The 24326-nt window shown below is 38.4% G+C and overlaps 1 protein-coding gene across 1 annotated transcript in view; it reads left to right on the forward strand.

Annotated features, from left to right (window-relative positions):
* Positions 1 to 24326, forward strand: part of IQCM (IQ motif containing M) — a 101118-nt gene that overhangs the window by 25366 nt on the left and 51426 nt on the right. The window contains exons 5-7 of the mRNA XM_087723923.1: positions 7002 to 7191; positions 9008 to 9152; positions 13718 to 13852. Of these exons, the coding sequence (XP_087580049.1) occupies positions 7002 to 7191; positions 9008 to 9152; positions 13718 to 13852 (470 nt within the window). The remainder of the gene's footprint in view (positions 1 to 7001; positions 7192 to 9007; positions 9153 to 13717; positions 13853 to 24326) is intronic.

Below are 24326 nucleotides of genomic sequence, written 5' to 3' on the forward strand. Positions count from 1 at the left end.
TATATATGTGAATTCAGCAGCTTCTCATTTGCCGGTAAAGTTTCTTTGTTCCAAATAGCTACTTTGAGATTTGTAGTGTTGTCCTGGGATGTTAGAATAATCTGATACGAATTTGACCTTGCTTTGAGTCCTGATGTCAAACTTGTCCATTAATTATTTTGTGCAAAGCCTGATCTGCTTGTCCTACAGAAAATTCAGAGGGCACTGCTGATAAATGATGGCATGCATCACATGAGGGAAAAGCATGGGAAAGTGCTTCTAAACTTAGTGTGAAATTGTGGAGGCTTGTGATGATGCTGTTGGTGTAAACTTGATGCAAAATAGACATCTGGCTTTGTTTCAGAGTCCCGTGCTAGTATTATTGTTGTATGGTTTTTCTATTGTGGTCTGTGAAAATCTACTCCAGGTTGGGTGGCTGAACATATGAAACTGAGGGCCTGCTAAGCTTGAGTTTGAGAAAATGCAGTGTCATTATCTAGGATGGGTTATAGCTTACAGATAGTCCTTGTCATATGGCCATAATTGCACCATACTTTTTTTTGCTAAGCAAGGTGGTTGTTAAGTGAGATTGCCCAATTTTACAAACATTTTTGCCACTTTTGTTAAGTGAATCATTACCATTGTTAACGAATTTGACTTCCCACATTGACTTTGCTTGTCAGAAGCTGGCTGGGAAGGTCACTAATGGTGATCACATGACCTTGGGAGCCTGCAACCATTGTAAATCTATGCTGCTGCCAAGCATTTGAAGTTTGATCATGTGACTGTGGGGTTCCTGTGACAGTCATAATTGTGAGGACTGGTTATAAGTCAATTTTTCAATTGCATTGTTACTTCAAATGATCGCTAAATGAATGGTGGTAAGTCAATGACTACCTGTAGTAATAATATGTTGAGTGGCTTGAGTTGTGAGCTGTAGGTGACAACCAGTGGTTACTAAGACATGAGTGATCATGAGCAGTACCTGTTATGGCCTGCCAGCGGCCAGTGGATCTGGCAGCAGATTCGGATCATGAGGAGGTTGGGGAGGATCATGGGCCAGTCCTGGAGTTTGGGGAAGGCTCTGATGAGGGATCTGTATTGGAAGCAGAGAGGGGACCAGAGCCGTATGCCAGTTATTAGCTGCCTACAGAGTCAGACATCAGTGAGGCAGATGAACAGCTAGAGCCTGTTCCCAGTGTGCACATGCACAGAGTTGCCAGATGAAGGGAACAGGGATCGACTTGGCAGAAAGGCTACAGGTGGGTGATGAATGGCCCTCGCAGAGGAACTAAAAGAGGAGCAAAAGGAGGAGCAAAAGGGAGTGGAGTTTGCAGGAAATAATTGGTTCACTTAATTGGTTCATGGCTCCCTGAGACTCCTTGCCAAGTTTTGCAGATTTTGGCCTGGCAGCTCTCCAAGCCAGATAAGGTCTGTGACTCTAAATCCTCCCTTGAAAGACTTTACTGGATGTGACTGAGCATAATTCACAGTAAATTAATAAAAGGAGTTTTTGTCAGGACAAGGAGTTGCTTCATGCTCTTGGGAAGCCTAGGTCAGAACAGTGCCTTCTGATGTAGGAAAAGCTGCAACTGGCTGCCACCTACTCTTTAAACTGGACCATGAGCATGAGAGCCCCCAGTTTGTGCACCAACTGGGGCAGTGTAATGCCAGCCAGAGTTACAAATGAACAATTATTAGGTGCAGGGTGTCCTAAACCCTAGAGACACTCAGTCTTGTCAGATTGAAGTGATTCTCCTCCAATCACGCCAGTATCCCTTTGGTACTGGGAAAGCATCTTTACAACATCACTAGGATGGCACAGGGCAAAAAAGTGTAACTGAGTACCATATTACTGGCACTTGATCTCATGCTGTCAGAAGATCTCATGCAATGGTTTTATGTGTATGTTAAATAAGGTAAAGGTTCCCCTTGCACATATGTGCTAGTCATTCCCAACTAGTGGGCAGTTGGCAGTCTCCATTTCAAAGCCAAAGAGCCAGCACTGTCCAAGGACGTCTCCATGGTCATGTGGCCAGACATGACTAAACACCTAAGAACGCTGTTACCTTCCCACCAAAGGTGGTCTCTATTTTTCTACTTTGCATCTTTACATGCTTTCGAGCTGCTCAGTTGGCTGAAGCTGGGATGAGTAACGGGAGCTCATTCCGTTACGTGGTGCTAAGGATTTAAACCGCTGAACTGCTGATCTTTCTGATCGACAAGCGCAGGATCTTAGCCACTGAGCCCCTGCATCCCTCCCAGGCACAGAATCTGTATAAAGTCCCTATTATTTTAAATAGGAGTGGGGACATTGCTGAGCCCTGGGATACTTCACCAAGACTGATTGGAACTGGCCTTGTAGGAAAGAGAAGAACTACTGAAGAACCATGACTCCCACTCCCAACTTCCTCAGCTGACCTGAAGAGTACCAAGTTCAATAGCACCACAAGGTGCTGAAAGGTCAAGGAAGGCCGGAATGGTTACACTATCCCCATTCTGAGCTCTGGCACAGTCATTTACAAGTATGATCAATCAATGCCATTTGGCTATATATGACTTGACCTGAATCTTGTTTTAACAGGTCCAGATAAATTGACCTTCTCCAAACCCTTTTGAAGCTGCAGGCCTACCATATTCTCAACAACTTTCTTTAAAATGGAAACATTGGATTAAACTTACTTGTTTAAAATGTCTGAATGGAATCAGTTTGCCAATTGTAAAATATTCACTTTTAGCACCTATATTTTACTTCACCTGAATCAAAGAAGACTAGGATTGAGGACAGGGGGCCATAATCATACAATAATATTAGAATTCAAGTCCCCATATTTTTTTAAATATGCAATGTAACATTTTATTGAATCTCTATTCTCAGCTAAGGGACACTGGAAGAGGGAAGAAGAAAAGGCAGATACCATATGCACGAACTTTATGAAAATCTGGCAGTCCATGCGATCTTATAAAAGGCTGGACTATCTAGGAACAGCAAGAAAGATATAGATCGTATGTTTCATAGACTCTCCCAACCCTTCAATATCTATTTCAATCTTACTGTTCTGACTATTGCATTATATTTAACATAAATGTATATGCATTTTTGCTATCCAACTGCAGTTCATAAATAAATCACCTATTATCTGTTTGAGATCTCTAACAGTTTGCTGCTAATCCTCAATGGATTAATATGCTTTCAGTGATAATCCTTTCATCTGCTGAAGTTCAAAGATACTTAATCACTAAAGTTAGTGCTTCCTAGAATTTCCAGTAAAATGGTACCGTCTTCCAACTTTAATAGAACAATATAAATATTCTATGCCATTTGTCTGGCTCTTAATAGCTGTACATCTCAGCAAATGACAACTTCTTCCATGTGTAGTCATAACATTCATATTAAGAAGGTTTCTCTTACATTTTTTTTAGAATAATGGGCAGCATACATAGCTCACCATTAACTAGTATATCTACTATTAAAGTTATGAGCAGTACAGGGAAGTGAGACACATAAAAGAGAATATTTGTAGCTCAGGGTTGAACTGTGGGGTCCTTGATACTCTCTGAACTTGGCTGTTTTCTTGCAGAAGTTTCATTACTGAAATAGGCAACATCATTAGTTCTAGCAGGGACCGAAGTTCTTATGCATCCACATTCATGTTCTGCTCCTGTTGTCTATCATCTTGAAGCCCACTTTTGAGAAAAGAAAGAGGCAGGAAAAGACATAATTAAAAAATGGTGAATATACCGTCAAAAGTAGGGTCTTATGGCATCAGTGAACAAAACAAATTCTGCTTCAAGGTCATTATGCATTATGCAGCTGGCACTTGGCTCTGTTGATTAGTACTTCAGCCAAAGGCAAATTGCCATTACACAAGAACTACATTTGGGCAGAATAAGAAATTTGGACATGTTAGAGGAAATAGAATACTTGCTTTGAGATAATTTAACTTGGTAGGGAATTGGGTTCAGAAGAGGCATACATCTGCTTTTGAACTTGGCAACTCCTTCTATTGGTTTAGACACATATTTTCAACTCAGAACCGATTTGGCTTTTAAAACAGCCAAAATAAATTTCCCTTAATCACTTCCAACCTGTTAGCAGATGGGTAAACAGCTTTTTTATAACTGGGGCAAACAAAATACTTTAGTATCAGCCAGAAATAATTAATGGCAATAGATAAATCAAAATGTATAATTCTAGATAGATAGAAAGATAGATAGATAGATAGATAGATAGACAGACAGACAGACAGACAGACAGACAGACAGACAGACAGACAGACAGAGGCAAAGATACAGACAGTCATATACTGTGTTTATATACTGTATGTACATATTACAGGAGCAATATCACAGTGATTACCCTCTAGTTCAAGGGTGTCAAACTGGCAGCCCGTGGGCCAGATGTGTCATGCAGAGGCCTGCTCCATGAAGGGGGAAAACATTGTGAAATATAATGTGATGGCAACGTGATACTGCACATTTGACACCCATTCTCTAATTACTGAGTTTGATTACAAAGATTTGCTTTGCCAGTGAAATAAGAAATATAGCAGTAAAATACAGTAACTATTGTACAAGACTATATTAGCACAACTGTATCATTGGCAAATATGTATCCATAGAAAAGCTTATTTGTTGAGTGTGGCTGGAATCTTCTTTGAGTTTTTCTATGTTGTGATTTGGGTCAGCTTTTATGGTATCCAGCCACCATGTTCTTTAATTGCCTGGTTTCCTTTTGTCATTAACTCTTCCCAACATAATTGCTCTCTCCAGTGAATTTCCCTGCATCACATGGCCAAAGTAAGTGAGATGAAATTTCTTGATTTTGCCTTCCAGTGATGTCTGGTGTTAAGCACTCTAGCACTTGCTTGTTAGTTGCCTTTACTGTCCAAGGAATATGTAGGAGCCTTCTCCATCACCACAGCTCAAATGAGTTGATTTTCTTCTGTGTTACTTTTTTCAAGTCCAGCTTTCACAGCTATAGGTAGCTAAGGAGAACACAATAAAGCAGAGTAACCTACATTTGTTTGCCAGGCTGATGCCTATTCTTTTTCATATTTGGCTCATGTCATCATTGCTGAACTATCCAGGGCAATCTGATGTTATATTTCTGTGCGGCATTCATAGCTTTGAGCTATCTGCAATCCTAGGAAAGTGAATTTTTCTTCACTGTCAACTTTGACGTTTGCATTCCTTGCAGTGGTCATGAACTTGGTCTTTTTGATGTTCAGAAAGATATCAAAATTATAACTTCCTTCTTTGATTTTCTTGACCAGATGTTCCAGGCCTCCTCTGATTTCTGAGAGAAAAGTTACATCATTAGCCTTTTGAAGATTGTTGATGTTTCATCCACCAGTCTTGACTCCAGTTTTTGATTCTTCAAGATCTAGCTTCCTCATGATCATTTTGGCATATAGGTTGAATAAGAAAGGGGAGAGAATGCAACTGTGTTACACTCCTTTCTGTATCTTAAAATGAAACAAAGTAGAAAAACGTGATGAGAACAACAGCATACAAACACACGCCAGGGAAATGTTACTGTGTGTTCTGCCAGTCTGTCTCTTCTACAACACTATTTAAATATGTGAATGTGTATATTAACAAGCATTCACTAAAAAGTAAATGTCTACATACAACAATTATTGAGGAATTATTCATGAATTCATATAAGTCACATTAGTTGGTAAATATTTGGGATGATAATAACAGAAGCATATTTCATCCGCTTTAACTAGATTGCTTGGAAGGAAATTAGTATAAATTGTATTTCTATTTTTTAAATTATGATTTTGAGTTGATATAGTTATTTAAAATATTTATATTCTTACTGCCATGCAAAACATCTTCATATGGTATACAGCATTAAAATGTAAATGCAATAGGATTTATAATAATGCAATAACACATAGAAATATGATTTCATTGGAACATAGAATCAGGACAAATTTTAGCAGTCTAGTGGGATGAATATTGAAAGTTTGAATAAGGCTCCCAAACAATGGAACTTCCAAAATTTTCATTATAACTCTCTGAAACCCAGAAATTATGTTTTTAAATCAATTGTTTCTGTTTCATTTCAACAAAGCATTTGGAATTATAAGAGACTACAGATGGTAAATGAAAGCATTACTGGTCAGTTTGATTATAGTTAAAAATAATAACAATGGTGATGAAGTTAATAATAGTCATATAAATAGGTCTAGTGATGATGATAATGTTGTAGAAAACAGTTGTTAATATTATGTTTTTGGTCCAAGTTCTTTTGAACTTGTCCCTGCCATTATGGATTCCAAAATGATATTGAATGGAACTTTCAGATCTAAAAAATGTGTATGTACACGCGCACACATGCACACACAAACACACACTTTTCCTTTCTTTCAATAATGTCTTTTTCTATCTGTTCCAAAGAACAGGTTAAATCAATACATCAGTTGGTTATATTTCTGTTGCTGTTTACCTTAGCCAGATGCATTTTATTCAGAAAAAGACTTCAATATTCCTTACAATTTATCTTTCTTTTGCACAATATTCCTTAATCTACCTGAACTCTAACATTGCTGTTTTTCTCGGTAAATTTATGACACTTCATACATGCACACAAAAAAATTGAGGCTCTTCTTTTTAAAAAATGTGAGTTTAAACATACAAGTTTTAATGTGTGAAGTTTTCTTTTACAGTTTCTGTGTGGTATGGCAGGTGGTCTTCTGAAGCATTAACATACTTATGATTTTTATTTCAGTGTGTTGAATCCCAATTGGAACCATTTGTGTTTTCTCTTGATAGTATTAGAGATAAAAATAGGAGAATAAAACTGCATTGTTTTGAGTGCTTCTTTGGATTTCAGCCACAGGTTGAATAGAAATATTGCTTCATATTCTCCAACCATTTTCCACTCTCTTGTATTGAAATGTTTAATTATCCATTGTTTCCATGTTTATTTCAATTTATCCTAAGCATTGCATTTAGTTTAAAGCAAAGCCTCCCTAACTTCCTCCCTCCCTTCCCTTCCTGTTCCTTAGAAGACGAAGACACATTAATATAATTAATGAGAAAGTGAAAAGGATTGGGCCACATTTAGACATATTTGAAGCTTTTAAAAAACTCCGAAAAGTTCCTTCACAGGAAAAAATTGAATCAGCTGCCACCTGTATTCAAAAACTTTTCAAAGGATGGTTTGAACGTAATAAAATGAAAAGAATAAAACTGAAGGTAATGTATTTTAATTTCATTAATATGAGATATTGTGATGTACTATAATGGATTATATCTCTGACATGTTTGCATTACTGTAGCTAGTACCTTGTCCAGCTTGAACAGTAATGATTTATATAAAATAACATTAGTCTCAAAATTTGAAAGATGCAGAGTTGATTTATATAAGAAATAATCCCTATACACATCTGAATGCCCAATGATTTTTACAGCCCTTACTAGAGAATACTGGGCTATTTGGACAAAATAGTCTGGTCTATTAAAAGGGCAGTTTTCTGTTTAGCACAAAAATATATTGTCAACAGTCTCAAACTCAATAGGGACTTCATTTTACCCATTATCAAGTTGTTATACACAACAATTTATATATTGTTCCAACCATTCTATGATTTTCCTGGCTTCTTTTTGTCTTCTGGCTAATTTTGCATTGTAGCCGTGTGTGTGTGTGTGTGTGTGTGTGTGTGTGTGTGTGTGTGTGTGTGAGAGAGAGAGAGAGAGAGAGAGAGAGAGAGAGAGAGAGAGAGAGAGAGAGAGAGAGAGAAAAAGAGAGAAAGAGAGAAAGAGAAAGAAAGAAAAAAACCCGGTATTTTCTGTCCCAAAGATGCTTTTTCCCCCAAAAGACCACTGGACTTCATTTTTCTTTTAAGGCATTTTGCTTCTCAACCAAGAGCATCTTCAGTTCTGCCTTAATGGTAGATAATAGAAGGATTTATATTCCTTGCAGCCATCTGGTTGTTAGCCCTCACTCTCATTCTGAGAATTGTTGAGGCCACTTGAAGGTTCATCTATGCCATCAGGATCATCTGAATAGTGTGGAACCTTCTTGGAACTGCTGAAAGGATTGTGTTGTAAACAGGAGGTAGACCCTCCCCCTAAAATTGACTAGAGAGGGCCATTCAATTTTAATATACATGCCTTCTTTGATCTTTTCAAACCAGTGGTCATCTTGGTCCAGAATGGGAACTTTTCTGTCTTCAAAAGAGTGGCCTTGGTTTTTCAAATGCAGATGGGTTACTGAATCTTGTCCTGATCAGTTTGTTCTCCTATGTTGTGCCATGCATTTATGAAGTGGTTGTTTTGTTTCTCCAATGAACATATCTTCACATGACTCACTGCATTGTCCTGCAGATATCACATTGTTTGTTTGTGTCTCGGTGTTTTATCCTTGGGGTGGACAGACTTCTATCTTAGTGTATTCTTGGATTTAAAGGGTGCATGTATCTTATGTTTGTGTAAAATCCTCTGGAACTATTCTGATATTCCTGCAATGTATGGAATGACAACATTGCTTTGTTTATTGTTCTCGTCTTTGTCTTTTATGGAGGTGGTCCTGTGGGACTATTTTTTGGGGGATTTGATGAAGGGCCAACTGGGGTAGCCACATGTTCTGAGGGCTTCTTTGATTTGTTTTAGCATGTTTTCTCTTCCATCTTTGCTGGTAGGCACATCTTTAGCCCAGTGATGTAGGGTTCTGATCACGCCAAGGAAAAGCAAAGTCTAGATTGTTAAAAAAAAAGCATCTTTGGGATAACCATGACCTACATAACTGAGAATCTCATACCAGATTATTCCATATATAGCACTTTGGCAAACTTTGATCTTTGCCATAAAATCCTTTAGTCTCTAGTATCAAAATGCAATATTACAGGGGATTTTTTTTGTTTTTATGACAATTTCTGGAAGGTTTACTTTACTTTATGCACCTATAATTCTTTACTCTGTAAATGTTGTTTCTCCCAATACCACTTTACATGTATGTATGTATACACACAAGCACACATACACACACATATACATATATTTATAATTACAGGCTAAAAACCATGGACCTAATATATTAGCTGTTATAAAGGAGTATCGTAGAATGATGTTTCGAATTAAACGCCTTTGTGGCATCTTGGATACAAGTACAGCACTAATATTTGAACAACTGGAAGACTGGCTTGACAATAAAATGCGTATGTATTTTTCAGAATAATCTGTTGAGATTATTGTTACCATAGCTCTGTTAACTATTTCAAAAACTATTTAATATCTTCAATTGAGGTTGCTTGCATTTTCTCAAAGGTGGTGTCTTTTTTTAGGAAAATTGGTAATATATCCTGTTTTCCCCAAAATAAGACCTCCCCGGATAATAAACCCAATTGGGCTTTTGACCCCATGCGCTAAAATAAGCCCACCCCAAAAAATAAACCCTCCCCCAAAATATTGCAACACAGCAGCAGCCATGAGGTGACTACGCTTGCTGCCTCCTGCACCTTAAAATAATACCTCCCAGAAAATAAGGCCAAGTGCTTATTTAGGGGATTAAAAAAAAGATTTTGTCTTATTTTTAGGGAAACATGGTTTATTGATAGAATTTTCCTCTGCAGGAACCCCAAATGTAATCTGTATCATTTTCACTTAAATGTAACATGACTAACTGTTAGATTCTGGGCAGTAGGGATATATCTTGGTAAAATACTATTACTATTTTTCCGAGCACTGTATGTTCTGGCAGAGTACTTTATGTTGCTAGCATTTATGTTACTAGCCTAAAATACCAAAAGGGTAGACATTCAGACACCCCCAACAAGAAGCAAGCAAACAAACGAACAAACCAGAAAGAAGCATGCTAAAATTCTTGACCTTTTCTCCTTCTTGTACTTCCTTGTCTGAGAAACTTTAACTGGACTCCACAAACAACCTGGGGAAAGTACTGACAAGAGTTAAAATAGCCATGATGCAAACAAGAAGTGGCAAAAAACCATTTAGCATCCACTTCTGACTCAATGTTTTCATTCAGAATTGATGCACTATTTGGCAATATTCGAAGACATCAGTATATCATAGTCAACTCACTGCAATGATAACTGAGCATAAGTTTAAACGTTATGCCTCTGGTGTGGAAGCTAATGCCAAGCAAACTTTCTAAAATGTTGTGCCCATGTAATTGAAGAACTGATAGTGGATATATCTTGTAAAATAATCAAGATTTCTCACAACAGAAAAAAGAGATCTTAACAAGATACATTTAGCAGAGCTGTACACATTTTGAAAATGGTTAGGAATAAGTATGATGCCAACATAACATGTTTCTGCTATTCATTTATACAGCCACTTCTTTTTTTGAGGTGTCATTGGTTCTACTCCTTAAAGAAGAATGTGTTTTCAGGTTCACATGGAAACATGAAAAATCACTGGACTATTTAATGAGTAATACAGATGTTCTTCTCCAGACATGCTGGAGAAGACTCCTATGAGTCCCTTGGACTGCAAGGCAATCAAACCGGTCAGTCCTAGAGGAGATCAACCCTGACTACTCTTTAGAAGGCCAGATTCTGGAGATGAAACTCAAATACATTGGTCACCTAATCAGAAGGAAGGACTCACTGGAGAAGAGCCTCATGCTGGGAAAGATTGAGGGCAAAAGAAGAATGAGATGACAGAGAATGAGGTGGCTGGATGGAGTCACTGAAGCAGTCAGCTTGAGTTTAAATGGACTCCAGAGGATGGCAGAGAACAGGAAGGCCTGGAGAGCATTGCCTATGGGGTCACAACTAACAACAACAACAACTTCATTGAGCAGTAGAATCATTGAGTCTCTTTGTATATGTACAAAGACATGCACATACAATATATTTCAACAGTAATTGGTTTTTTTTGTGGGGGGTGTGTGATTTGGAGATTGAAGGAGGTTAATGTGTAAGAATACACAAGGATTGATATGCTTAGTAATCCCTAAGGCTGAGTTCTTGAGAAGGTAGCAGTATGTAGTTTTTAGGTTCAAAAAAAAGTGAGCAGGATCTGATATAGTTGAGATGCATAAAATATGTGCAGAAAAAATAGCTTGATAGAGTCTATTTTTCTTCCATAATGTGAGTGCCGAGATTGCCCAATAAGCATAGTGAAAATTTTAGTAGCAATAAAAGTTGGTATTTTTTTCACACAGTATAAAATTAAGCTATATAATCTGCATCCACAAGAAGAAATGAGAGTACTGTGAATCAGTTATATTATGCTTCTGAACAAATGCAGCATGTATTTCAGTAGCAATTACTGGAATACACAATGGATGGTGCCCTTACAAATGATCTATACTGATCAGCTCCTTCAGAATAGCAGAATGCTAAGTATATGACTCTTTGCCCTGATCTTGCATTATTCTTTTCATCTGCTTAATCTAAGAAATTTCAAAAGTAACAATAGCGGATTTCATCTGTCCCTATTGTTGATAGATATGCTGGGCTATACTTTTTATCCCAAGGCTTTAATATAAATTAACGTTTAATGTTTGAGTATTTAAGTTGTAAATGGTTATTTGCACAATTTATTGCTCATCCTTTATGCTAAAAAATGTGTCAGGTGAAAACTAATTTTATTGCTCTGGAAATATTCTCTAGGTTATAGCGTAAGGCTTAGAAAGTTCTAATGAAATCAACAGATTATATGCACAATTTGAGGTTGCATTGCAATCTGCAGTGAAAAATAAGACCAATTGACCATTTTTGTACCATTCGCTTTTTTATAAAATGAAAGAAAATATTAAGGTTTTTTCTCTAACCCAGTTTTTATTTCCTAATTGCTTTTCTTTCATTTTTAAAAATCCAATTGCAAGTTCATAGAATAAAGTAGGAGATTGCAATTGGTATTTGAAATAGGATCCATTCCTAGTAAAGAAAGGGACGTAGTGGCTCAGTGGCTAAGATGCTGAGCTTATTGATCAGAAACATCATAACATGTTTCTGCTATTCATTTATACAGCCACTTCTTTTTTGAGGTGTCATTGGTTCTACTCCTTAAAGAAGAATGTGTTTTCAGGTTCACGTGGAAACATGAAAAATCACTGGACTATTTAATGAGTAATACAGATGTTCTTCTCCAGACATGCTGGAGAAGACTCCTATGAGTCTCTTGGACTTCAAGGCAATCAAACCGGTCAGTCCTAGAGGAGATCAACCCTGACTACTCTTTAGAAGGCCAGATCCTGGAGATGAAACTCAAATACTTTGGCCACCTAATGAGAAGGAAGGGCTCATTGGAGAAGAGCCTAATGCTGGGAAAGATTGAGGGCAAAAGAAGAAGCGGACGACAGAGAATGAGGTGGCTGGATGGAGTCACTGAAGCAATCAGTGTAAGCTTAAATGGGCTCCAGAGGATGGTGTGAGGACAAGAAGGCCTGGAGGAACATTGTTCATTGGGTAGCAACATGACATCACGACTAAAAACAACAACAGATGTACGCTGCTCAGATCAGGTCCAAAGAATGTCCTCGGAGCTTTTGTTAACAATGCCAAAGTCCTAAGTTTTAAGTACCAAATGCAGACTACACATTTGGATCAAATGGCAAAGGAACTATTTATTATGTCTTTAGAAGTTAAATATAATACATTAAAATATTATTTAGATATTATGAAATAGTTTTAGTGACATAATCAATAATCTTTCATAGTGATCATAATAGAACTGTTCTTTTTTATATTACCCACAATATATAACAATTCTACAATACAGTTATTAAAATATAGGTGAGCAGTGACGTGCAGTCAGGGGAGGCAGGGGAGGCAGGGCCTCACCACTGTCATCATGAAAAGAAAAAAAAATGTAAAAGGAAAAAGGCTGAGGTAGTTGCTGCCAGAGTCACAGTGGATGACTCTGCTTAGTGCTTAACTGTTTAAAAAAGCCTCTAAAAAGTGCCCTTTACAGGAGGAGGTAGGAGAACCACGTGCCTCATTTAGTCTGACTTTAGGATCACTCGAGCAGAGTTAAGTAAGGGTTAAAAGCTGAAAAATTCCTTATGTAGATGAGGCACGTGGTTCTCTTGCCTCCTCCTGTAGAGGGCATTTTTTAAGAGGCTTTTTTAAACAGTTAAGCAGAGTCATCCATTGTGGACTCTGGAGGCAGCTAGCCCAGCCTGAGCAGCTCTTGCTTTTTTCCTTTTACATTTTTACATTTTCATGATGGCAGGCAAGAGCAAAGTTGAAATCCTCTGTGAAACAGGTGGAAAAGGTATGTGGGTCGGAGGGAGGGGGAGGAATTCAAAATCAATGTAATTTGTAAGTAATTGTAAGTAATGTGTGTGCCTGTGAGTGTGTGCGTTTGTTTCTTCACTCAAACAAACTCTCAATTTGAGAGGGAGTTTTTTTGAGAGTGAAGAGAGGGAAGGGGGTGGGAGTCGGAGAGGCAGGGAGGGCAGTCCACCAGCTTTCTTTCTCTATGTCCACGGCAGCCCATCAGCAGAGGTGGGTCTTTTGCCCGCCTCTGCTGGCGAGCTGCCGCTTTCTTTTGCCCAAAGGCGGGCAGCTCAGGCGAGCTGGCGGGCTGGCGCTTTCTTTCTTTTGCCCAGAGGCGGCAGCCTGCCAGCTCGCTTTCTTTTGCCTGCCTCTATGTCCGCCGCGGACATAGATAGGATACATAGATTAGATAGGATACAGAGAAAGAATAAAGAAAAGGATGTATGATAAATTGGATGAAAAACTTCAAACAATCGCAATACAACAACAAAATGAGACTTTTTTGATCTATATATTATTTTGTCTCCTAGTTTATGAAACTATATTTCAAAAGATAGTGTGCTGGAAAGAAATGGATAGAAATGAGCTCCCTAAGTTTTTCAGAGACTGTGGCCGGTTTCCAACACAAAAGGAAATTAATACTGCAACAACTCTACTGTTGCAAGGTAAGAGATTTGTACAATAATTTATATATTATGTAGAAATATAACAAAAGGTATTTTAGGCAAATGATACTTTGAAAGGATGCTTCATTTTTTAGTTAATACAAATAAATAAAAAGTGTCTTATTCATTTGGTATTTAGAGTTTACTTATTTGAGGAAGTTGTGGATAAAAACCACCCTCACTCAAGTGACAGCTCCTTAAACACTATAGTTATTTTTAAAACTTTTACCATTTTGATATTTTCATCTTACTTTTCAACACATTATCAGGGCAACTTACATGAGGTGCAAAATAAAACATATATGAGCAAGATCCAAATCTTCAAGAGCTGAAGTATGAGAATGTTGGAAACATTCCTAAATGTATTTGCATATTTTCCTGTATCACAAACAGAAGGGGACTATTACACCTTTTCTTTTGATGAGACCTTGAGTAGAAGTTGCTGATTTATTACCTTCCATGGCTATGTAATCCTCTGTTTATATAAAATGTAGAACGCTTTACAATCTATTGTTGTTTTGGAAGAAATATCCATCTGGTTCAGTTCCAAATGAGGAGAAAGATACTGGAAATCTGGAGGCTGATTGGAAAGATGGTTTATTGATGAACAGGACCACTTGGGTTTGATGTCCTGGGCAGCTGACCACATGAAGTGGAGAGTGAGAGGCATTTATACCCTCTCTTGAACTTGAGCTTCCTGTTCCTGTGCAAGAATATGTATTCTATTGGCTACTGTCAGACTCTCATGGGGCTATGCAGATCATAGCTGAGGTTGTCTGAGATAAGTTTGGTTGAACCTTGCTGGGTGATGCAATGTCATTAGGAAATTTTGAAATGCAGTGAGCCCTGCTGCTAGATGGGTAGAGAGCTAATCCTATTATGTCCTGAGGGGGTCATGTGTTAATCCCATCACCCTGGAATTGGAGGTCTTTTGTCTTGTAGATAGGCTGGCCCAGTCTTTATTAATGTGCACCAAAATATCTGTTGGGGGCAGGGGTGGCCTTCAAAATTTTTAGCAAGGGGTTCTCTGCCTGGTTGCTGTGTGGGCTTGGCCATGGTGGACATGGTCTAGTCAGCCTCCTGCACCATGGCTCACCTTGGGCTCTGGGGGCTTTCCTCCAGGAGGCCAAAAACAGCCTCCCCAGGCTCTGGAGGCCCTTCCATTTCTGATCTTTCCAAACTTCTGTTGTTTTTTTTCGCCCACCCCAAGCCTCTGTGCATCCCCTGCACTTATGTGCATCAGCCAGGAGTGGGATTTGGGGGTTCTCTGAACTGCACAGAATCTTATCTAGAGGCTCTCCCGAACCTCTGCAAACCCCCACCAGCCCACTCCTGGCTGGGGGCAGGGAGATTGGTTTCTGGGTTTCTTTTTCTTTTAAGATTTTTATTTCAAGTGTGGAATGTTTTAGTTATTTATTTCAATTTCACATTTACTTTTCAATTTCACATGTATTTTGTGCTTGTTTATACATTTCTGTTTATTTACACACTTACAAGGGGTTGATATATAAAAATGATCATAGCTTCAGTTTATGTGCAAATGGAATAATGTTATTAATAAAAATATATATGAATGTACTTACTCTGGGGCAAGTGTTGTAAATGTGTAAGAAATTCAAGAACAAAAATACATTAACCAGTATTAAAGCATATGTTTGTCTTAAAGACTAATCTCTCTGTGTGTTTGTATCTAAATAGATACAGTGCATTACCCATTAAATTAGTTTTGGGTTCCACATTTGCAACTGTGGGAGCAATCAACTCTTATATCCAAACCAAATAATATGTCTAAATAAGGAAAGAGAAAAAGCTAGGGTAACAGATTATTTTGTTTAGTTTCATTTTAAAGATTTTGTACTATTTTTCTAGCAAATGACCTTTATAATGAATTTTTATAAATAATGAAACCTTTTTTTTAAAAAAAGGACATACTTTTGTAGTGTAAACAAGAAAAAAACAAAGCTTTGCCTTCATTCTGATGTAATGAAAACAAATTTAGTTTCCCCCCCACTACGTCTGGAATATGAACTAAGTAATCTGCCCTAACTCAAAGAACAAGCACTTCTTCTGTAACTAGTAGATATGATGACCATGCCTTTATAATTTATTTGGGACAATCAGACAGCTGCAAGGAAGAGCAATTGTTATCTATCCTTGTTTTGAAAGTAAGGACTACCCCTATAAAAGGTAGTGAATAGATATAGTGAAATCTAATTCTAGATGTGCGTTATACATGCAGAGATACATCCCCATAGTCCCATCCTTGAGAGAGAAGTTCTTTTCCATTCTTCAAAACCACTTATTTGAGGATTTCTTTAACAAGTACCCTGATTTTAGAAAAGCTGTTAAGGGACCTTTCATTAGCCACACATTTAACGTTAATAATTTTAGAGTCTGTAGTTTAATTATATTATTAATAGAAGAGAATATATGTAGCTCAGGGTTGAATTGTGCTTAAGGCGGCGGTGGTGAGGCCCCTCCTGAAGAAACCGTCCTTGGATCCAGCAGTTCTTAACAACTATCGTCCAGTCTCCAACCTCCCCTTTCTGGGGAAGGTTGTTGAGAAGGTGGTGGCCTTACAGCTTCAGCGTACCTTGGAGGAAGCTAACTACCTTGACCCCTTCCAGTCTGGCTTCAGGCCCGGTTACAGCACTGAAACCGCTTTGGTCGCATTGACCGATGATCTCTGGAGAGCCAGAGATGGAGGCTATGCGTCCATCCTGGTTCTCCTCGACCTCTCAGCGGCTTTCGATACCATCGACCATGGTATCCTTCTGCGACGACTGCGGGAGGTGGGGGTGGGCGGCACTGTTTTACAGTGGTTCTCCTCCTACCTCTCGGACAGGTCGCAGTCGGTGTTGGTGGGGAGGGAGAGATCGTCCCCGAGGCCCCTAACCTATGGGGTGCCGCAGGGTTCGGTTCTGTCCCCCCTGCTATTTAACATATACATGAAACCGCTGGGCGAGATCATTCGAAGGCACGGGATAAAATACCACCAGTATGCGGACGATACTCAGTTGTATCTGTCCGCCCCGTGCCAACTCAATGAAGCGGTGGACGTGATGAACCGGGGCCTTGAGGCTGTTAAAGACTGGATGAGAGCTAACAAACTGGTACTCAACCCGGAAAAGACCGAGTGGCTGTTGTGTTTTCCTCCCAAAAATTTGGCTAACATTCCACCAATCAGGCTGGGGGGGCAAAATTTATTCCCCTCGGACAGGGTCCGCAACTTGGGAGTCCTCCTGGATCCACAGCTGAGTTTTGACCACCACTTGTCGGCTGTGACCAGGGGGGCATTTGCCCAGGTTCGCCTGGTGCGCCAGTTGCGGCCCTACCTGAACCGGGAGGCTCTCACAACAGTCACTCGAGCCCTTGTGATCTCTAGGCTGGAATACTGCAATGTGCTCTACATGGGGCTGCCCTTGAAGAGCATCCGGCGACTTCAGCTAGTCCAGAACGCGGCCGCGCGAGTGATTATGGGCGCACCACGGTTCGCCCATATAACACCAATCCTCCGTGAGCTGCGCTGGCTACCTGTTGATCGTCAGGTGCACTTCAAGGTCTTACTTACCACCTATAAAGCGCTCCATGGTAGTGGATCTGACTATTTGAGAGACCGCCTCCTGCCAATTACCTCCCTGCGTCCCATCAGATCGCACAGAGTAGGCCTCCTCCGAATTCCATCCGCCAGTCAGTGCCGACTGGCGACTACGCGGAGGAGAGCCTTCTCAGTTGCTGCTCCGACATTATGGAACAACCTCCCCGTGGAGATCCGTACCCTCACCACAGTCCAGGCCTTCCGCACAGCCCTTAAGAACTGGCTATCCCGTCAGGCCTGGGGATAGGATTACTCTCACCCCACCCGAATGTTGAGTGAATGTTGTGTTTTTATGATCAATTTTCTTTTAATCACGATTTTTCTTTTTTTTCTTTTTAAGTCCTGTCTTGCACTCCCTTCCCTTCACTGTTGTAAGCCGCCCTGAGTCCCCTCAGGGAAAAGGGCGGCATATAAATTTTCAATAAAATCCTAAAATCCTAAAAAAAATTGTGGAATCCTTGGTGCTCTCAGAGCTTGGTGGTTTGCTTATAGACATTTCCTTACCCGACTAGGTAACCTAATTATGTAGGTAGCAAACTACCTATATTACTTAAGTAATAAAAAGTCTGCAGGTAACCGCCAAACTTGGAGAGCATTAAGGAGTATTATTTTCCTATTTTTTTTAACCTTGCATTTTTTATTTACTCATGTTGTCATTTATTACTCTGAATGAATGGAAAAGTGAGATAAAGATTGCATATATAAAAATTAATAAATAGCTTCTCGTAGCCTTTTTGAATGAACACATGTATAGTGCGTAAATGCATTTTCAGTGTAATTTTTTCAGGTTCTTTAAATGCATTGTCAGTGTAATTTTTAAACATTTTTAATACCCAAATGTCTGTATTTTGTCACATGAACATGCTTTCCAGTTGAGAGAGACCATCAGAGGGCCTTTCAGTATAGATAGCTCAGTCACCTGGGTTCATATGACCTCCTAGAGACACTTCTGTGGTCCTTGAAAATGGCTTTATTCACCTGTTAATTTGTGTTCATGTTATTCAGGATTTTCTGCTCTTATTTTAATACCATTATACTATTTTTACTCATTTCAGCTGAATAGGTTTTTCATTAAAATCCATCAGACTAGCAGCCTAATCCTATTTATATTTACTAAGAAATCATTTCTATTAATTGCCATTATTTTTAAGTGCCATAGAGTTGAGTCTTAAAATAATTTCAACAAGTATGCTGTACGTTATGTGAAAAATACACACTAATGAATTGGGTAGCATGGCTGCCGAATGTAATGCATTTTAGCTTCTTTTCTGAAATAAAAGTATTCTACATGAGTCACTATAATTTTGAAAAGCTATCCAAAGCTTCTCTTGTATGCAATTGATGAATTTGGTTGGTTTGATTGACTGTGAAGTTGGAATGTTTGACATTCTTTTGAAAAATAGACTTTGCCTGGAATGGGGAATGGATACTAATGTTCATGGAAGTTTCACTTTTGATAGAACAATCCAGTGGTGGGTTCCTACTGGTTTGGACTAGTTCGGCCGAACCGGTAGTGATTTGGCAACCTGGGTTGCTGGAACTGGCAGTGACCCAGACCTGCCACGCCTCCGAACTGGTTTTTATTGCACTGTACACGCACACGCAGCACACCCACGAGCAAACCGGCAGTACTGCCTGCCGGAACCCACCCTTGGAGCAATCACATTTACTCATAAATTGGGTTCATACAAATCCCGATACTATGAAACTGGAGTGAGATAGTATAATTCAGATGTTGGCATCTCAGGTTGTTGCTGTAGTTCTTTTTGTAAAGGAATTAATAAATCATAAATTGTTCCAGCATAACTCTGGAACACCTCGAGGAATTTCAACCATACTTGGTACATAGATGACTTACTCTCTGGAGACAAATACTTTTAGTGTGTGGAAAGACAACACTAACACCCCTCGGGATGTGTGTTCTGTTAAGAAACAGCCTGTTGTGTCTTTAAATGGCTTCTACTGTACTGCCATAAAATGGCTTCTACTGTACAGTGCAGTGGAATTGCCATGGTAACAGCATCACAGTACTCCAAAAAGGGGCTCCCTCTGGTAAGGGGGAAAATCCAACATTAGAAATTACATTTGGTCTGGACATTTCCCCCCAAAAATAAATACCTGGGGAATGCCATGATATCAGCTAGTTGTTCATAAATATTGTGATACATTTCCCTAACTATCATGCTGTTTCTGCATTCATTTCTGACCATTGTATTCTAGTCCAGCTTTTATGCTATCTTTTCCTTTTCTGAATAGTGTTTGTGCGTGTGTGTGTGTGTGTGTGTGTTTGTTTGTGTGTGTGTGTGTGTGTGAGTGAGTGAGTGAGTGAGTGAGAGTGGGAAAGAAAGAGATGAATTTCTAGCAGTCTTTGTTAGTTTATATCATAACCCCTAAGCATTTTATATTTTTTAATAACAGATAACACCCTTGCTGCCTTTTTAGAGCAGCTAATGTTCCCTGAGTTCTTGTTACCTTAAATGACTTCTTTTAGATTTCAGTGTGATTCTTGGTGTCATAATGGTATTGTTAATTGTAGCATCCGAAAGGCTCTTAGTATTCATCAAATATTTGATTTACATTTTCTAATAAAGCTTTTGGAATGCAGGAACGGGAAACCTATCTTCTACCATGATTCCTAAGATTCAGGAAGTACTGTTTCAGCTGAAGCAATTTGGAGAGATGAAATTTTATTTCCATTGAAGAGAATACTTGCAGCTCAAGGTTGAATTGTGAGGTCTTTGGTACTCTCTGAGCTTGGTTATTTTCTTGCAGACATTTCATTACCAAAGTAGATAACCTCATCAGTGCTAGTAAGGAATGGAGTTTGTTCTCATTTTACTGTATATATTAGTGGCTTGCCCTATCAGTGTAGGAGTGGTAGGAGTGATCTTGATGACTCCTTGATTGGGTTGTTATTTACTGTTAGCTTGTTTGAATGAGTTAGTAATTCCTTGGTTGGAGTATTGTTTGCTTCTTGATTGTTGGTCTAATGTTAATCTCTGCTCATTTAATTTGGAACAAGATCTCTCCATATACTATAATCAGAAAGAACAACTACTACTACAACTAGTTCAAGCTTTTTGTAGGAGAGCATGGAACAGCAGCACTAAATTTTATAACATTTTAACCCTGCTGAGTTTCATTTTGATATATTAAGAGTTTCATCTCATTTTTTTTTTGAAATATTACTCTTCACCTTTAAAAAAAATAAAGATAACAAAATGAAGCTGATTAGATTGGAAAAGCTTGAGGATGTTAGTTACTTTGCTGTCCTAAGCACAGAGGAGCTATATCAGAGAGATAGGCAGGTTAGATAGAAAGGTGCTGCACATAGAAAATATTTGTAGTGTTGCACCTTACACTCACTTTGAACCTTCAAATCCAGATCTGGCACTACTAGAATCCTGAAGTACATCTATGATGCTGTAGCGAGAACACCATATGCAATTCATCTTCCTTTACACTTTCAGAGCAGAAAGTTACAAATGTTATATAAGATATAGGCATTGGAAACATCCAATTTAATCAGGGCTGCAAGGAAGAGTAATAGTGCATTTTGTGTTGTCTGAGCGATCCAAGAGCCAAAAGAGTTTAATTTGGTTTTATGTAATGGTTGGTTCCAGCTAACTCATTCCAGCAAACTTTTTCAAAGCTGATTTTTATTTTGAATATCATCATTTTCTATTACAGCAGGAGACATTTGGGAAATTTCTTCCTTTCCCTAATGCAGGGATTGGAATCGACAAACTTTTCACACATAGTTTTTTGGAATATCAGTAGGGCCACAATAGTACAAAAACATTTTTGAAAGTAATAATACAAAAATAATATTTAGAAAATATGTAGAATGAAGAATTAGACATTTTCTTACCAGCATTACCAATTTACTGCAAGAATTGCTTTACCTTTACAAATGCACAAGTCATCATATCCACTATTAACAGGCAAGAAGGGAAATGTAGAACACAGGTGTCAAGCTATGGCTAAATGTTACAAACATATTATTAATGAATATACTTAATTTATTAATTGGCTTCACTCACTCCCATAAAAATAATCATTTGAAAATATCCTTACTTGCCATAAAGGTCATATGTTCTCAATGGGAATTCCTAATTTTTTTAGCTCAGGAACATCCAAATTTAATATCATGTTAAGCATTATTTGTGAGAGACTATTAAAAGAACAATAAGACTCAAGATACTTCTGTTCCCTCAGATGGAAATAGATCCCTTCAGTACTGTTTGAAATTTTGCATCATTTTATTCTCTGCATTTTCAATATGAATGAACATGAATTACACAAAGGAATAATAATATAAAGTGTGGTTGTGGTTTTTGTACAGAAATATGATTCTAGATAATAAACAGAATAAATAAATAAATAAATAAATAAATAAAAAGTAATAAAAAGGAAAAAGAAGGTGCCATCAAGAGAACTTCTGATTCCTAGACAATGGTCTGCTTCTAAGACACTAAAGAAGCTTAGGAAACTTTGAAAAATATGATTATAAAAGCCAGTCCAGAACAATACCATTGGAAAAAAAATCCAAGAAGAAATAAACATGGTTGCATAAAGAACTCTCTGCTAAACTGAAAGGCAAAAAGGATAAGTACAAAAAAAAGGGACACATAACTAAGGCAAAATACCAGCATATAACCTGAATCTACAAAGATGAAACCAGGAAAACTAAGGCTCAGAATGTACTAAGACTTGCAACAAATATCAAAGTTTTATTCAATGTGTAAAAGAAAAAAGTCAAAGAAATAATCGGTCCACTAATCGGAGAAGATGGCAAGGAAGTGATGGGCAGCAGGCAGCAAGCAGAGTGAATAATTAATAATAATGAATAATTAATTGATTCTTGGCATCTGTCTTCACACAAAAAGAAAAAAAATAGCCCAATTGATGCAAAATAGTACCATAAAAGACAGGCTAGGAATACAAGTTAAAATAAGGAAGAAAATGGTAATACAACATCTGTCCATCCTATTCAATTCACTAGGACCAGATGGATTATATCCCAGAGTTTTGAAAGAGATGGCAGAAATGATCTTGGAACCATTGAACCATATCTTTCAAACTTCCTGGAGCATCCGGGAACTACCAGAGGACTGGAAAAGAGCTGATGTGGCTCCCATCTTCAGAAAAAATGAAACTGCAGACCAATCAGCCTGACATCAATACCTGGCAAGATCCTGGAAAACACATTCAAGCAACAGATTTGCAAACATCTAGAAGAAAGCAAATTTAGAATCAGAAGCCAATATGGGTTTGTCAAAAACAAATCATGCCAAACAAATCTTATTTCATTCTTTGACAAATTGACTAAATTAGTGGACCAGCGAAATGCTCTGGACATACCGGTATTATACTTGGATTTCAGTAAGACATTTGACAAAGTAGATCAGAGCCTACTTCTTGGTAAGTTAGAAAAAAGTGGGATAGGCAACTTCACCAACAGATGGATTCATAACTGGCTGAAAGACCACACTCAATGGGTAATCCTTAATGGAACTACATCTACTTGGAGAGAAGTAAGCTGTGAGATACCGCAATGTCTGTCTTATGCTGAGTACTCTTCAATGTCTTTGTAAATAATTTATATGGGGTAGAAGGGGAACACATCAGATTTGCAGACAACACCAAGCTGACAGGAATAGCCAACACTCCAGAAGACAGGTTCAAGATCCAGAAGGACCTTGACAGATTTGAATGCTGGGCCCTATCTAACAAAATGAAATTCAATTGTGAAAAAGGTAAGGTTTTACACATGGGCAATAAAAATCAAATGCACAGATATAGAATAGGTGGAACCTGGCTCAATAGCAGTAACTATGAGAGGGATTTAAGAGTCCTAGAGGAAAAACCACTTAAATATGAGCTAGCAATGTGCTGCAGCCACCAAAAAAGCCAGTGTAGTCATAAGCTGCATTAACAGAGGGATAAAATCAAATTCATATGAAATGTTAGGACCATTTATAATGCCTTGGTAAGACCACACTTGGAATATTGCATCCAGTTTTGCTTGTCACCATACAAAAAAAGATGTTGACACTCTGGAAAGACTGTGGAGAATAGTGAAAAGATTATTAAGGGGCTGTAGACTGAAACACATGAAGAATGGTTGCAAGAATTGGGTATATCTATTTTAGTGAAAGGAAGGACTAGGGGTGACCTGATAGCAGTGCTCCAATATTTGAGGGACTGCCACAAAGAAGAAAAGATCAACCTATTCTCCTGAAGAAAGTCAAGAAGCAATTGATGGAAATTGATCAAAGAGACAAGCAACCTAGAACTAATAAGAAACTTTCTGACAGTGAAAACAAATCAGTGAAATAGCTTGTCCCCAAGACGTTTGAAAGAAATTGGACAGTCAGTTGTCTGAAATAGTATAGTCTCCTGCTTGGGTAGGGAGTTGGGCCTGAGCTCCTCTGATGTCCCTTTCAACTCTATTATTCTTTTCTATTGTTCTATTATTCTTTTTATGTTCATGAATATCCATCCTCTCAAGCCCAAAGAAAGTCTGGAATGGTATAGGATTTCCTGCCATGGGAAGGGGGTTGAACTAGAAGAACTCCAACCTTATTAGTCTCTGTTCTAAAATGGTGCCAATAACTTATATGGAAAGAAAAAACTTCAGGAACAACCTACGCAGCAGTTAGCTGGGGAACTGCAGCTTTTAGAGGGAAATCAGACAAAGGACTTTGGAGGATGTAATGACAGACAGAAGACAGCTCTGTGTAACAGGGTTGAACCTCTGCAGTAGAATGAAGAGCAGTGGAGTGGAACAGGTTGCAGTAATTTGTCTCCAAACAAGCAGAGAACTTAAGGCCATTCACAAGTGCTCCAGACGGCTGTTCCTTGTGAGCATAA

Source organism: Thamnophis sirtalis, unplaced genomic scaffold (assembly GCF_051295495.1).
Source record: "Thamnophis sirtalis isolate CommonGarterSnake01/CBP01778 unplaced genomic scaffold, rThaSir2_p1.2 scaffold_10, whole genome shotgun sequence".
Classification (NCBI taxonomy): Eukaryota; Metazoa; Chordata; class Lepidosauria; order Squamata; family Natricidae; genus Thamnophis; species Thamnophis sirtalis.